The 14948-nt window shown below is 50.9% G+C and overlaps 2 protein-coding genes across 3 annotated transcripts; one reads left to right on the forward strand and one right to left on the reverse strand.

The window, feature by feature from the left end:
* Positions 1–591: 591 nt before the first annotated feature.
* On the reverse strand, positions 592–4690 carry LOC134548530 (protein Wnt-4a-like). The gene is made up of 5 exons (XM_063393432.1): positions 4658–4690; positions 2684–2894; positions 2046–2171; positions 1747–1889; positions 592–735 (listed from the first exon to the last, which is right to left on the reverse strand). The coding sequence occupies exons 1-5, from the start codon at positions 4688–4690 to the stop codon at positions 592–594; spliced, it is 657 nt and encodes a 218-aa protein (XP_063249502.1).
* On the forward strand, positions 4684–14742 carry LPAR5 (lysophosphatidic acid receptor 5). 2 transcript variants are annotated; one of them, XM_063393476.1, is made up of 4 exons: positions 4684–4811; positions 5405–5472; positions 6034–6262; positions 12057–14742. In XM_063393476.1, the coding sequence occupies exon 4, from the start codon at positions 12369–12371 to the stop codon at positions 13497–13499; it is 1131 nt and encodes a 376-aa protein (XP_063249546.1). In that variant the 5' UTR covers positions 4684–4811; positions 5405–5472; positions 6034–6262; positions 12057–12368; the 3' UTR covers positions 13500–14742. The 2 variants fall into 2 exon arrangements, with proteins under 2 accessions (XP_063249546.1, XP_063249547.1); XM_063393477.1 differs by lacking the exon at positions 5405–5472 and having other exon boundaries at positions 4713–4811; positions 6030–6262.
* Positions 14743–14948: the final 206 nt, after the last annotated feature.

Here is a 14948-nt window from a genome sequence, read left to right on the forward strand (position 1 = left end):
GCCAGCTTCTCCAGGAGAATGCTCTGGGAAGTGGTGTCAAAGGCTCCTCTGAAGTCCAGGTGGACAGCATACACAGCCTTTCCCTCATCCCTAGGCGGTTCACCTGGAGACCAAGTTGGTCAAGCAGGACCTGCCTTTTATGAACCCATCCTGGCTAGGGCCGATTCCCTGGTTATGCTGTTTGATTGCACTTAGGATAATTTGTTCCATAACATTCCCTGGCACTGAGGTCAGACTGAATGAGGGGAGCCTCACTGTGGCAGCCGCTGGAACTCCTCTTGGAAACATTTCTGCAGCTGCAGGAACAGCCGACCACTGGAGAAGGCATTTCAATGTCCAGAGACAGGGACTCTCCCGGTCCCAAACGCAGCACGTGAGCAAGCAGCTTCTGTGCGCGCTTTGCTTTCCACTGCGGCTGGGCTTTTTTCCTCAACTTTAGTGATTTATCTGGCCTGTGTCCTCCAACCCGCCATCCGGAGAAATAATTCAAACCACCAGAGCCTCCCGCCGGCTGGCGAGAGGGTGCTGCGTGGGGAGCGCAGCTGACGGCACCCCTGGGCAGTGCCCTCGGTGCCACCGGTGTCACCGGTGTCACTTCCACGAGGGCCGGCGCTGCTCGCACTCGATGGAGCAGCGGAGCTCGCAGCTGCAGCGCTGCACCGCCGCTGCCCGGCCGGGAGGAAGCCCCTGCCCCAGCACAGCAGCTCGCTGCAGCCCGTGCCCGGCGATGCCCGGCTGCACTGTAGGGCTTGAAGGGAGAGCTCCTGGGCACCAGCAGCGTGCGGAAACCCGCAGCTGCCAGCCTGAGCACGGACAGCCTTCCCAACACCTCCCGTGCGCTGCTGCTCTCCCAGCACTCCGCCCGTGGGGCTGGAGACCAGGGGAGGGGAGGGGAGGGGAGGGGAGGGGAGGGGAGGGGAGGGGAGGGGAGGGAAGGGAAGGGAAGGGAAGGGAAGGGAAGGGAAGGGAAGGGAAGGGAAGGGAAGGGAAGGGAAGGGAAGGGAAGGGAAGGGAAGGGAAGGGAAGGGAAGGGAAGGGAAGGGAAGGGAAGGGAAGGGAAGGGAAGGGAAGGGAAGGGAAGGGAAGGGAAGGGAAGGGAAGGGAAGGGAAGGGAAGGGAAGGGAAGGGAAGGGAAGGGAAGGGAAGGGAAGGGAAGGGAAGGGAAGGGAAGGGAAGGGAAGGGAAGGGAAGGGAAGACTAAGGGCAAAACTGTCTTTTTAAGCCAGGCTAATATGAACGGAAGATCCACTCTGTGGGGTACATAATGGTTTGGGTCGGTAAGATAAATGCCTGAGGCAGAGAGAGGGATGGGACCTGCACCTCTCTGCAGGGAGGGGAATCTGCAGGGCTGTGGGGAGGGGAACGGATCTGGCCAGAGGTGGAGGATGTTCAAGGGACCAGATCTGACTGTGGCCCCTGCAGATGTCTTTCTTTATTGAAGAGGGGCTGGGGGGCAGGGAAGCCCTTCAGAGCAGAACAGAGTAAATTATTTCCTAAATCATAGGTGGGGTCTGTGAGGCAAAGGAGACTGCACAGAAGTGTGTAGGGAAGGCTGGGACCCCCTTGCACACAGGCAGGAGCCAGCTCAGGGTAATCAGGCCGGTGCTGGGCTAGGAAAGGCGGCAGGATGCAGACTCCTCTGGGAGCACGTGGCTGCCCTGCACTGCCTGTTGGGGAGTGGAGCTGGACTGAGCCCTGCCGAGCCAGGGAGAAGCCCCTGCAGCCAGGCCTTGTCCCTGCCCTCACCTTCCTCGCAGCCTCATTGCTGTGCAGGTTCATGGGTGCTTGGCCGGAGGAGACACCGCGGCTCCTCTCAGGGCTGTCCAAAAAGGCCTGAGAGAAGGCAGTCCCATAGGACAGGTTATCAGAGCAGCCTGACCACTGGAAACCTGCAGAGGGAAAGCAGCCTCGAGACAAGGAAGGAGAAGCCCTGAGACGATCTCCCAAAGACCTGTGGAGAATGAAAGTGTCTCCTTCTCTGGGCTGTCTCCCCCATGGACCTTCCCCTCTGTCACTTGCTCCCTGCCACCCGCTTCTTCCTTCACCTTCAGGGCTGATTCCTCGGATCTTACGGTGGCAGCCACGCTGGTGCAGCTCCCCATGGCTGCAGGCACGGGTCACAGCAAGAACAACGCTGGAGATGGCATGGATAGAAGCAGACTCCTGCATGCCTGGAGCGGGACAAGGAAGGGCACCAGGCTGCACAGGGCAAAGGCACTTACAGGGCACAGTGTGGGAAAAGAGGCCATCACTGCATGCAGGAAGGATGCCCTCAGAATGAGACTACTCGGGAGAAATGAATGCCAGAATGCTCACCCAGTGCGGCTGCTCCAAGGCTGGGAGTCAGTAAGTGACATGGCTCTGTGGCAGGGTGGGTGGCAGGGTCAGGGGAAAGTTTACCCAGCTGCAGAGCTGGTACCCAGGGTGGGCCAATGGGACCAAAATCCAAATCTGGCCAAATAGGAAGAAGTTTCTCTAGAATGCTAATATGTGTGAGAGCATTCCGTTCCACGGTTTGCTCTGGGCTGACAGACATGTTAGCATGTGGAAGAAGGCACTGGCCACTCTGGGGATGGGTCCAGTGCAGCCCTTGCACACTAGCCCAGGAAAGGCTGATGTGTCAGGGGGACATTCTGAAGGGACATCATGCCAAGCCTACCCATGCCACCACTCCCTCACTGGCCTTGGATGGTGGCCTCGCCGAAGAGCTGCAGCCCCTGCAGGGTGGAGCAGTTCCAACGGTGAGAGTGAAGCTGGTGCTGGCACTTGAGGACAGCCAGCTCCACATCTTCCTTCACCGCCTCCACGGCTTCCAGCTGCTGCCAGCAAACGTGGGCCTGCTCTTCCACCAGCCCTGGCAGGCCATCACAGCCTCTGGGGTCCCGGAGGACTGCCTAATTGGCCAGGGGCCTGTGGGGCAGGGGAGAGGTTCAGCTGCAGATGGCCTAGAGCCAGGGCCTTACCTCTGCAGGACTAACCCTCTCTAGCCATACCTTAGAGCAGAAATGGGGCAGGGAAGGGGCTGTGGCCATGTCATCTGTGATTGGACATTCTTGCTGCCCATTCTGGTCTGCACCTCTTCAGCCTTACCATCCCTCTCCCTCCACGCTCCCAGACATGCCCCTTCTGCTTCTTGGTTGCTCAGATTCCTTCTTCCACCCTGTTCTCACCCTATTTTCTTTGGAGACAGCACCTCTCTAGGTGGCTTTCCAACCCAGGCAATACAAGCACAGAGCCTACTTACAGCCAGGTCACGGCAGCGACGTGCTGCACGTGGATCAGCATCACCTACACCCACACCAGTTCCATCCTGTCTGTGGCAAAACTTCACCACCTTCAACCCCAGCACAGCAGCTGCCTGAATCCCTTCCTGTGGCTTCCCACAGCCTCTCCCAGCAGTGGCTTTCACAGCAGCTCCAGCCCAGCACTGCAAAGCAGGGGTAGCCCCAGCCCTGGGCAGTGACTGTGGGCTGTCCAGGTGTGCCTGCTGGCATCAGAGACTGTATCGTGCAGAACCCTGCTGGGCTGGCCCTGTGAGGTTGTCCACACCAGTGCTACAGCTTAGGCAGCATGGTGAGAGAGCTCTGAGCTAGAGCTCCGGGGTGGGCACCCATCACAGGGAGCTCACGTGGACGGGGACAGCATCTGTGTCACACCCATGGCCTGTGCCATGGGCAGATGATGTGGTTGTCTTCCCCCACAGTCCAGTCACTTCTTCAGCAGGAAGCAGCCCCAGACCCGCTCAGCAGCAGACAGAGCCTTCCACACAAGAAGAGTGCAGCAGCACCAAGCAGCTGTTGCCAGACCCACCAGCTCGTCACCGCTTTGTCACCAAGCCCTTCAGGGAGACAGAGAGTTCCCTGCAGTGAAAGCTCATGGGAGCAGAGAGGAGAAGACCTGCTGCCTCCCTCACCCGCATCCACTGTTCTTGAAGACTCCCTCATCTGCCCCCTCCAGGCTGGAGATTCTTCTATTCTACCCTGCAGCCCACATAGCTGCAACAAACAGCCCAGCAGCCCAGTTGCTCCCTGGCTCTGTTAACTCTTTCCCTGGCAGGTCTCCCTTCATCTCCCTCATTTTCTTCCCCATGGATTGTCTTTACCCAAGATCAGTCCTTGCCCTTCTCCTAGGAGGCATAATGGGGTGGCTGCCCCCCTTCTCATTGGGTACCCCTTTCCTAAGAGCCTCTGGGAGCCCAGGAAAATGTGAGCTGTGTGACAAGGGAGCTGAAATGTCCCAGGGCAAAAGACTGCCATTCCCCCACCTGGGAAGTGCCAGCTCTTCCCACCACCTTGAAAAGTAAAACTCCTCCGCAGCCACAGGTTTCTGCTTTTCCTGTCTGAATCATTCAGAGAGTGAAGCAGGACTGTTCTGGCTCTGCTGTGCTTCTTCCATAAAGGGATTCACCCCTTTGCTCTGCTCTCTCACGTTTTGCTGCACAAAAACCACAGTCTGAAGAGCACATCCTTTCAGACCTGAGCAGCCTCTCGTAGTGTGCATTTCACCTCTCTCCTTGCCTTCCCAGCTCCCTACATCCCTCCTCCTGTTGGATCCTTGCTCCTGCTTTCTGGAGCCAGCACTCCGGGGTGGCAGGCATGTTGGGATCTGCAGCATCAGGGTGTAGCCTCCAACACACACCCCAGTAATCTGGTCTTACCTGCTGCTCGCTCAGCCAGCGGTGAGGAAACATCGGGGGTTGAGCTGCTCTTCCCCCCGAGCTGAGCCTCCACGAGACAGCGAGGGGCAGGCGTGGGAGCCCACCCGGGTGAGGGGACACAGAGTTCGGGGCTGGAGCACCGAGAGCCAGGGAGGTGAGTGAACTTGGCTGGGGGAGGATGCTGTGGGGCTCAGGGGCTGGGGTGCCACGGTGCCCTTGTCCTCTCACACATGGAAAAGCCAGGACTGCGGGGCTCAGCCAGGTGTGTGCTCATGTGTGTGAGGGGTGAGGGCTGCAGGGGAGGGGAAAGCTCCCGCAGAATGTGTCAGACACTCCTTAGGCAAAGGACACCCCCCGTGGCATATCTGCAAGCTTTTATCAGTAGCAACGCCTTGATGGGAACTGAAGAGACACAAAAAGCCGTGAGACCAAAGATCCCAGCGACTATCAAGTGACAAAGGGGGTCTGGTCAAAGAAGAGAGGCATTGAAAAGAAGCAGGGTGAGCTCAGTGGTTTGGGTGCTTTTGTGCCCTCCAAGGATTTATGAGCAGCAGGACCATATATCCCTCGGTGTGTCATTCCCTGAATGAGGAGTCACTAAGAGCAGAACAAGGGAGGCAGGGAGTGAGAAAATCAAACACCAGCAGGCAAGGGCTGCAGAGAAAGGGAGCCCACAGCACTTCCCAGGGCAGCTGTTCTTGGGGCAGCGGGATTAGGAGTGTCACCGTGACTCGTGTCTTCTTCCAGGTGTGCTGAGACTGGCAAAGCAGAAATAGGACTCAAAGCAACAGAGTGCCAGATTGGCTCTGCACAAGGTCACCTTCCTTCCCAGCTACACGTGGCAGTGCCAGGTCACAGATGACCTGGTAAACCAGCCCTTGTGCTTTCATAGCAGTGTGCCTCCTGCAGCCTTGAAAGCCAGGGACCGAGGTTCATGGCAAGCATGCCTTTGCTTGCCACAGACAATGATACCTCATCAGAGCCTGGTTCTTTTTGGGACCCTGCCACACGCCAGCGGTGCACAGCTGGCCCCCAGGCAGGAGTTCAGTCCCAAAGCCCCCCAGCCCATGGGAGTGACAGGACTCTGGGTCTTTGTGCGGGCCAGGAATTAAATCAACTTCGCTTTCACTTCCCGTATTTCACTTCTACCTCCCGTTTAGCAATATTTTGGGGAAAGGGATGTTTTATTTTCCCTCTGTCACTCCTGGGGGCGGCTGAGTTAGCAATACAAGCAAGTATTTGGCACTATGACCCAGGGCAGGTCTCCTCAGTTGCAAGGACACCTGGGTACTGCTTCTTTCCTGATTGCATTTGCTGTTGTAGGATGTGGTTTAGCTTATCAGCTTTTGATAACAAAGTTCATGCTTTGTAGCCAGGCAGAAGTGCATCAGGAAGTGAGAAAGGAGAAGAGTCAAACTGCAGTGTGCCCGAAGTAGAATCAGCGCAGCGCGGTAGGGGACAGCTGTGATTTGGATGAAGAGCCCGCCTGGTTCTGTTTCGATCCGAGCTGCTGTGTGGGTTTGGTGCCGGACCGAGGCCTCTGCAGTGGGAGCAGTCACCAAGCAGCGAGCTGGCAGCCACTCTTGGCCCTTCTCCCGCAGTGAGGTAAGGCAGACGGGAACATCTGGAGAGCCGCGTGCTCGGGCACCTTGGCACCGCTCCCCAGGAGCCGCTGTGCTGTGCTGCCAGGCCTGAGCGCCGGGCTCTGGGGGCATCTGCCCACTTCAGCTGCCCCGTGGAGCTAGGGGTGCGAGGAACATCTCTGTATTTGTTCAGACGGAGGCTTTCTTTGGGATCCTGTGATACTAAAAGCACAGGCAGCCTGCAGAGCTTGCTTGCCAAGGTGCCCACCATGGGAGCCCTCTCCACGGGACTCTCAGGAGTTAAAGAGGGGTAACATCTCTAAGGAGGAGGCAATAGCAGTGTGATCAAACCTCTTGAGTTAAATACTGAGGTCTCAGCTTTTATATCATGCATCTCTCATTAAAAACAAGCTATCCTAAGTCTTGAATGTCTTCAAGGTTCTAATCATCACAAAAATGTAATTTCTTGAGTAGAAAAACAGATGAAAAATGGGGCTTGATTATCACCAACAGCAAGTAAAAAGCACCCACGTTTATTAAAAAAACATATCTCTGATTTCTAGAGTAAAGTTGGGTGCATTTTCTGAGGTTTGACACAGTTTTTCTTGTTTCCTCTTTGGCTTCAAATTAGAGTAAGTGAGTTCATGCAGTTGGTGTTTTAGGTTCTGCACCCCAATACCACACTTTCTCTCTGCATTCTCACAGTAGCCCCAGAACTCCCTACGGTTTTAGTGACAAGCCACAAACAGGAACACTGACCCTGCAGCAGGCTCATCAGTGTTTTCCCATCTCTCTTTTTCCACCTTATTTCTCAGCCCCATACTCAGATTCTTCATTATTTTTGTAGTGCTTGGAGGCAGTGACTCCTAGTAAGACAGTGCCAGGGGAGAGAGGATTCCCAGGACCAGGCAGCAAGACACCAGGCACACATCCCATCTCAGGGCATGCCTGCCTGTTCTGCACTCTGTATGCAAGCACATTTAGGGCTTCTCACCTCTCAAAAGAAAAAAATCAAAATCCCATGGATTTTGCAAGTCACAGTCTTGGCACTTGATGGTATTCAGGCGCTCAAATTGAAGAGGAAAACAAATGCTTCCTCTGCCTCCTGGGACAGGTAAGGTCAGTCACCAAACAGAAAGTTTCTTAAGGATGTAAAGTGAGCATCTTGTTGTGAGCAGGGGGATTATTCAGCTGTGGTACCACTGCCTCCTGACACAGCTGGTGGCTTGAGATTTCTTGGCAGCTTTTGTGCAGAGCAATGAGTACTTGGGGTTCTCTTAGAGGTAGCCACAAGGAACATGCCTTTTGACTCTCAGACATTAACCAGCAAGGATTGTCGGTCTCCCTGCTGCCAGCCTGCTTTACCTACCCATAGCTGACCTTTTTAGACAGGCACAGTCAAAGCAGGACCTCCAAAGCTCACTGGAGAAACTCTCTGCACCCACAACTTCATCTTTCCAATGACTGTGTCTGCACACATCTCATTTCAGGTCTTGGTCACAGTATCTGTTCTGGCAAGTATGAGTCTATCAGCCTAGCTTCATACCAACACCATGGCAGACTCTTTCTTCTGTCTTTCCATCTACCCACAAAAAAAATCCCCTCAGAAACCCCAATCTATTTTCTGCTCTGGGTGATCTTTGCTGCCAGTTTAGAACGGCGCTGTTCAGTGTCTTGAAGGCTGAAAGGCTGGAGTATGTAAGGCAAGACCACTCAGAAAAGAAGGAAAAGGTGATGGTGAGCATAAAAACGAACACGTTTCTTTCACTGGTATTCATGTCATGAAAGCCTGGGAGATTTCCACAGCAGAAACTCTCTTTCTGGGAAGTTCATAAAGGACTGTCTCTGGTCAAAACAGTAGTAGGATCAACCATGGAGCAGCAAGATGAACTAAAGAGTGTCTGAAACCACACAGCTCCTACCCCAGAGGTCCAAAAATAACTGAAGGGTGGAAGACCTGACTAATTGTGTTATAGAAACCTTTGCTTAAAACAGCTCTTAAAGGCAGACTCAATTTAACAAAAGGCTCTTGGGGGGTTTCAGTCCAGGGAGCTTGATGGTTTTGCTGAACAAATTAGTAGAAGCTATAATAAGGGAAAAAATCAATTGGCATGTGGTCACATCTAATTACTGGGGAAAAGTCATCATGGTTTTTATAAAGGGATGCTGTTCCCACAGTTCTTCCTTAAAGGGCTCAGTAAGCATGTGAACAGTGGCCCATGTGGATTTCCAGAAGGCTTTCAAAGGCGGTCTCAGCAATGGCACTTTGTAAAAATTAAAGAAAATGTTCCTACCTGGGTAAAAACTTCCTAAAAGAAGGGACAGAGAATGAAGGTAGATGGTTGTTTTTCTCAGTGGAGTTGTCAGACACCTGTGCTGCGGCTTGGACTGTTTCACTTATTCATGAGGGATGAATAATAAAATAACAAATCTGTTGAAGACATAAAATTATTCAAGTTTAAAGAGATGTGTTTTGGGTGACAAGAACTGCAGAGCTTAAGAGAAGTGTGAGTGACTGAATTTAGTTTAAACTAACAGCTGAAATTTTATCTAGTGAAGTGATGGGGAAAAGCAAACTGAGCTGACCATTACCACTTGCAAATGAGCTCTACACCTACGCAGCTCCCATATCAGCAGCACTGCGTGTTTTCAGCACCCCAGCACAGCACTCACAAAGGCTGTAGCCAAAGTGGAAAGTGCTGAGAAGGGCAACAAGGATGTTCAAAGGCACAGAACAGCTTCTCTGCAAGGGAAAACCATGAAGACAAGGACCCTTTAGCCTAAAAAAATAAAAAAGTTGCTGAGTGGGAATATGGTAGTCATATATAATATTATCAGCCATGAAATGAAGGTGAATAGGGATGGGTTTTGCCCTGTCTAGTACTAAAGCTAAGAACTGAATCTAGCAGATGATGAATCAGAGATGGGTATGTGGAAGTGATTCTTCACCTGAGGCACAAGTAAGCTGTGGAACCCCTTGGCACTCCTGGCACTGGATAATGTAGATGGTAAATTTTACATCAACTCAAAAAATGACTGAAAAAACCTCAATGAAATAAAAGTTCCCTGAGGACTATTGAATACAACTAGGTCACCTGTGGATCAAGAAATTCCTGGGCTACAATTCATGCTGGAAGCAGGAAGACAACTTGAGGCAGTGTAACTACATTACTGTACTGTTCTTAACGTAATCCCTTCACCATCCACAATTTGGGATGGAATATTAGTGGTAGAAAGCCTGACACAGCATGGACTGTGCTTACATATTATATTCTGTAGATCTGTTAATGGCATATCTCTGGAAAGCTTGAAAAAACCACGCTGTCCGTAGAGATAAATCCTTTCCACCTGACATCTGGCTGGTCTGAGTGCATGTGTTACAGCAGGTCATGGTCACTCACTAAGTCGCAGTCTCAATAACTTTGTTTCCTTTATCAAGATAAAGGTCTGACCCGTCATTGCAGGGTTTTGGCTCTTAGCAAAAGCTGGCCTGTTCTCCTAGAATTACAGAATCACAGGATACACTGAGTTGGAAGGGGCCCATCAGGATCAACAATGATCATCAAGTCCAACTCCTGGCCCTGCACAGGGCATCTCAAGAATCATGCCCTGTGCCTGAAAGCATTGTCCAAACACTTCTTGAATTCTGTCAGGCTTGGTGCTGTGACCACTGCCTTGTGGAGCCTGTTCCAGTGCCCAAACACCCTCAGGGTGAAGAACCTTTTCTGATATCCAACCTAAACCTCCCTGACACAGCTCCAGGCCATTCCTTCAGGTCCTATCATGGGTCACCACAGAGAAGAGATCAGTGCCTGCCCCTCCTTTCCCCTCTCAAGGAAGTTGTAGATCATGATGAGGTTTCCCCTCAGTCTCCTCCTCTCCAGGCTGAACAGACAACCAAGTGACCTCAGCTGCTCCTCACACGGTTTCCCCTCAAGGTCCTTCACCATCCTCATGGCCCTTCTTTGCACACTCTCTAGCAGCTCAATGGTTTTTTTATATTGCCCCAAAATGCACACAGGACTCAAGGTGAGGCTGCACCACTGCAAAGCGAGCAGGACAATCACCTCCTTTGACCAGTGGAGATGCTTCTTGACATATTTTGAAGCATCAAACATTTCACTTGAAACCAACAACAATCTTGTACTTTTGCCTCATCAGCTTATCTTATACTCCAAACCTGCACGAGACTTCATGCAAAGTATTTATTCACCAGGAAAGGTACAACCCACTCAGATATAGTTTGATAAACCAGTAGAACTTTCTCTAAGAAACCTGCACAACAACACAAAAGGATGGGCAAGTTGGTGCCTGTCTACACTCTTGCATTAGGTTTCCACTTCCATTGTTTAACATGTTGTTTCCAGAATGATTCTCTTCCTCTCTCTGAGGTCAGCACACACTTCTGTCTGCAGCAGGTTCTCTCTGGACCTGTGATTTACCACCCAATGCCATCCAAAAGGTCTGACATGCTGGACATGCCTGCCAAGTTGCTGAATAATATCAACCTTGTGTAAAGATATTTTCTAGACAGAAAATTCTACTTTCCTTTTGAAGTAAATCACAATCTTCATGGACTCTTATGAGGGAGTCCCTGTCTGACCCCTGCAAACAACTGTGGGGAACTGTGTCACACCAATCCCTGCTCCAGTGTGAGTCCTTCCACAGGGTGCAGTCCTTCAGGAACAGAATGCTCCAGCATAGGTTCACCATGGTCTTCTCCAGGCGCAACAGGGGAATCTTTGCTCCAGTGTCTTGAGCACCCTTCTTCTTCACTGACTGTGGTGTCTGCAGGGCTTTTCCCATCACGTATTCTCACTTCCCTTCTCTGCCTGCAGTTGCTGTCTCACAGTAACATTTTCCCTTTCATTATCCCAGAGGTGCTACCACCATCACTGATGGGCTCAGCCTTGGCCAGTGGCAGGTCCCTCCTGGCCTTGGCTGTATCAGATACACAGGAAATTTCTGGCACACTCTCACAGAACCACACCTATAGCCCTCCCAGCTACCAAAGCCTTGCCATGCAAACCCCAGTGCTGCTAGTTAGTACCTAGAGTGGTTACCAGCCTCACACTGCTTTGAAGTCAGTTTGTCCACATGAATCCCACGGCACTTCCTTTTTTATTGTGCTCCCATGGATGTGCTGCTCTGAGTTTCTGGGATATGGGCTGCTTCAAGCTTTAGGTTGTTGTAAGCAGCAGAATGAGCACATACAATCCAAATAAGCACCACTGGTCCCATGCAAGTAAGGACACCAAAGGAACTGTGTGGATGTAAGAAACATAAGGAACTCTAAGTCACTGGAACTGAGGTTTGTGTGTGTTGTTTTACGTAAGAAAAGGAGCTTGGGTGGAGTCAGGTCTAATTGTACTGTATTTTTTTTTATCTGCAATGGATGTACAAAGTCCTTTTTCTCTGATGTAAAACAGTACTATGCCATTTTTATTTTAAGTTCCTCCCAGTCAGCATTTTTCCTTCAAAACACTGCTCTCTTCTTTCTCTTTCTCTTTCTCTGGAGCTGCCTCAACTACTTTCCCTGTGTGCTTGTGGTGTCTCTTGTATTCTTGTGCTCTCAGCAGTGATCAAAGCAAAGTGCATTTTCTGAGTGATAAATGATTCTGTACAACAACCACCTTCTCTGTGCTCTGTCTTCTTCTGCCATGTAATTACTCACTGTTCCAGTGTCCATTTTCCCCTCATCTTTTCGTTTCTTTGTGAGTTCTTGCTGCAGAAGCCACCAGGGTGGGATTTTAACATTTCAAGAGATTTCCCCCTCTAACTGAAACTGTTCTGTTTTGGTCTTCCACTCTGACCAGGACTTGTGCTGACAGCTGGCAATGATCCTCCATCACCTTATCACCTCATAACCACTGGAAGGAACTGCTGAACTAGGGGCAGAAGCAGACTCCACATTACCATCCCTGCCAGATGACCACAGACCAGCAATCCAAAGCAGTGCCAGCCAAAAGAGATATTGCCCATCTACCTCCCAGCTGCAGATGACAGGAATGACCTGCCTGTGGCTTCTCAGAGGGGAACAACTTCCCTCAGTGCTCTTCTCTGTGCCTCCTTAGCCCATCAACAGGCTCAGCCATCTCAGCAAGACCAGCCCCTGATCCGTGCTGGGCATGTCAGCGTCCAGTCCATCCAATACGTCCAATACGTCTCAGACATGCAAGGATTACACCTTCAACCACCACCTCCTCATGCCTGGCTACACCCTGATATTCATCACAGGTTTGATACTCAACGTGGTAGCGCTGTGGATATTCGTCCGGTACCTGCGCCTGAAGTCTGTGGTGATGATCTACATGTTGAACCTGGCCATAAGTGACCTCACCTTCACACTTCCTCTGCCCCTGCGACTCTACTACTATTCCAACCACCACTGGCCCTTTGGTAGCATCCTGTGCCAGGTCTCTGGCTCAGTCTTCCAGATCAACATGTACGGTAGCTGCCTCTTCCTCATGTGCATCAACCTGGATCGCTACGTTGCCATTGTTCACCCGCTTCGCTGGCGGCACCTGCGGCGCCCCAAGGTGGCCAAGCTCCTCTGCTTCCTCGTCTGGGTTGTGATCTTCATGGGCTCCATCCCCACAGCCATAGTCCACAAGCAAAACCACTGTAAAGTAAAAAACCAGACCATTTATCTGTGCTTTGAAAGCTTTAGCGACAACATGTGGCAAAACAACCTCTTCCCCCTGGTAATCCTGGCTGAAATCTTGGGGTTTCTGCTGCCTCTCAGCTCCGTGACCTACTGCTCAATCCGGATCTTTCAGGAGCTCTGCCAGCCCAGCCAGACAAAGACCCTGCGACAGCAGAAGACTGTCCGTCTCCTCTTGGTCAATCTGGTCATCTTCATCATCTGCTTTGTGCCCTACAACACCACCCTGGCCGTCTACGGGATGATAAAGGCCCGGGTGATGAAGGTGGAGGAAGAGACCCAGGCCTCCGTGCGCCAAGCGTTAATCATAACCATGATGTTGGCCAGCATGAACTGCACGCTGGACCCCTTGATCTACTACTTTAGCACTGAGGGCTTCCGAAACACCTTCAAGAAATTGCGGCGGGGACAGGCCTGGGACTCAGAGATGGGTACACTTAAGCATCAGATTGTGGACAGTAAGTCAAGCCGAGACCACGCAGTGTCTAAAGTAAAACTGTTCCCATCTGCAAACTTTATCCGTCCCAATGAATCTTCTCCGTCACTTCCTACTGCAGTATTTCTGAATGGCCCTATTGAGGACTCGGAAATTTAAGCCTGAGAAAGCCACACCATTGCAGAGTCACACATGCAACAACCACAGCGAGCCTGTGGGATACAGCAAACCAGACCTCAAACAGTGTGAGGGAGCACAGCAGACTGTCTGTGGGTGAACATGATGATGCAAAGCTGAAGGATGAAAGGTTGTTTTGAATAAACAGAGTTGCCATCGTGACACGGTCATACCTGACTCTTTTGGTACAGGAAACAGAGTGGGTAACAAGGATTTGAAACGAATTTAGTGTGTCTAGGTCCGGCCAGCATGAATTCCTATAGCAAGTCCATCCTCTCTGAGTAGCTCCTGGCTGCACTGTAGCCTCAGGCAGTTCTGGGGATCATCAGAACACAGATATGGTACTCACTGCTGACAAAGTGAATTTACTAGCAGTGGCTGAGGAAAGCCTTTGACCAGATGTTTCAATCTGAGTCATAGGTCCAGCTCAGGACACCTAAATGAGTATCTTAATTTTCCAAAGGAACTGAAGCATTTAGCAAGCTTCGTTGAGGTCAAGGAGAATAGCTGAGCTTTCAGTAATCTTGCAGAAAATAGAATCCTAATTGTACAGAAAATCACAGACCTTAGCAAAACAATCTTCAGGAGGTATGTCAAATGTGCAGCTGTACACACACACACGTGGCACAATGGCTATACATTTACCTAAAGCAAAATGGCTTGGGAAACACTAGCATACTTTTAAAAACTACATTCCCTATGGCCCTAGAAAAAAAGAGAGGATACTAATATTGTCATCGTGTCAGAAGCTCATGCTGACATTAGTGCTTTGCACTCTCTTGTTGCTGGCCCCTATAGGATGATTGATTTCAGGTCTGAGTGATTTTCACTGTTGAAAAGAAATGATATCACAGAATGAGGCTGTGGTGAAATGTATTTGCTTGCACTGTTTGTATATGCTTTTTCAGGATGCGCTGTATGTGAAAGCCCCATAAATCTCCCCAGAAGTGGGATCCAGCTGTACACAGGCAGTGCCAGAAGCCACAGTTTTTCACTCCTGCTGATGGCCAAGGGTTGCCTTTCCAATTGCACTGCAAAACAGCCTCTCTGTGGCTTCCAGCAGGTCTCAGGCTATTCTGGAGTGGATCCATTACAGTGGTTTGGGTTTGGTTTTGGTTTTTTTAATGTTAAAGGAAAGGTCAGGGAAAGTGACAAGAAATGCAGTCCAAAGTGCTAGGGTTTATAGTTTTTAGACTTCTCAATAAGCAATAAATCTGGTTTCAAGTTCCTACCTCACGACTGCTGTGGGAATAAATGTATTGTAATACATCACGGGTTTATGTTAGGAGATACCGGGTTTTAAATCCATTTTTCCAGTCTCCCTTGAAGACCCTTTTATGATCTCTTTTATGAGAGATGACTGTGGAAGCAGGTCTTCAAGAAGACCTGTAGAAGATGATGAGCCTCTCCACAGAGGCATCCTTGTGTCAC

The sequence above is a fragment of the Prinia subflava genome, chromosome 3 (assembly GCF_021018805.1).
Source record: "Prinia subflava isolate CZ2003 ecotype Zambia chromosome 3, Cam_Psub_1.2, whole genome shotgun sequence".
Classification (NCBI taxonomy): Eukaryota; Metazoa; Chordata; class Aves; order Passeriformes; family Cisticolidae; genus Prinia; species Prinia subflava.

Bases quoted from the DNA above. Each gene is read 5' to 3' on its own strand.
- LOC134548530 (XM_063393432.1), bottom strand. From the start codon at position 4,690: ATGTTTCCTCACCGCTGGCTGAGCGAGCAGCAG. The intron at 2,895-4,657 runs GTAAGACCAGAT...CTGGCCAATTAG, and splicing joins GCTGGCTGAGCGAGCAGCAG to GCAGTCCTCCGGGACCCCAG. The intron at 2,172-2,683 runs GCCAGTGAGGGA...GTCCCGCTCCAG, and splicing joins CGGCGAGGCCACCATCCAAG to GCATGCAGGAGTCTGCTTCT.
- LPAR5 (XM_063393476.1), top strand. From the start codon at position 12,369: ATGTCAGCGTCCAGTCCATCCAATACGTCCAATACGTCTCAGACATGC.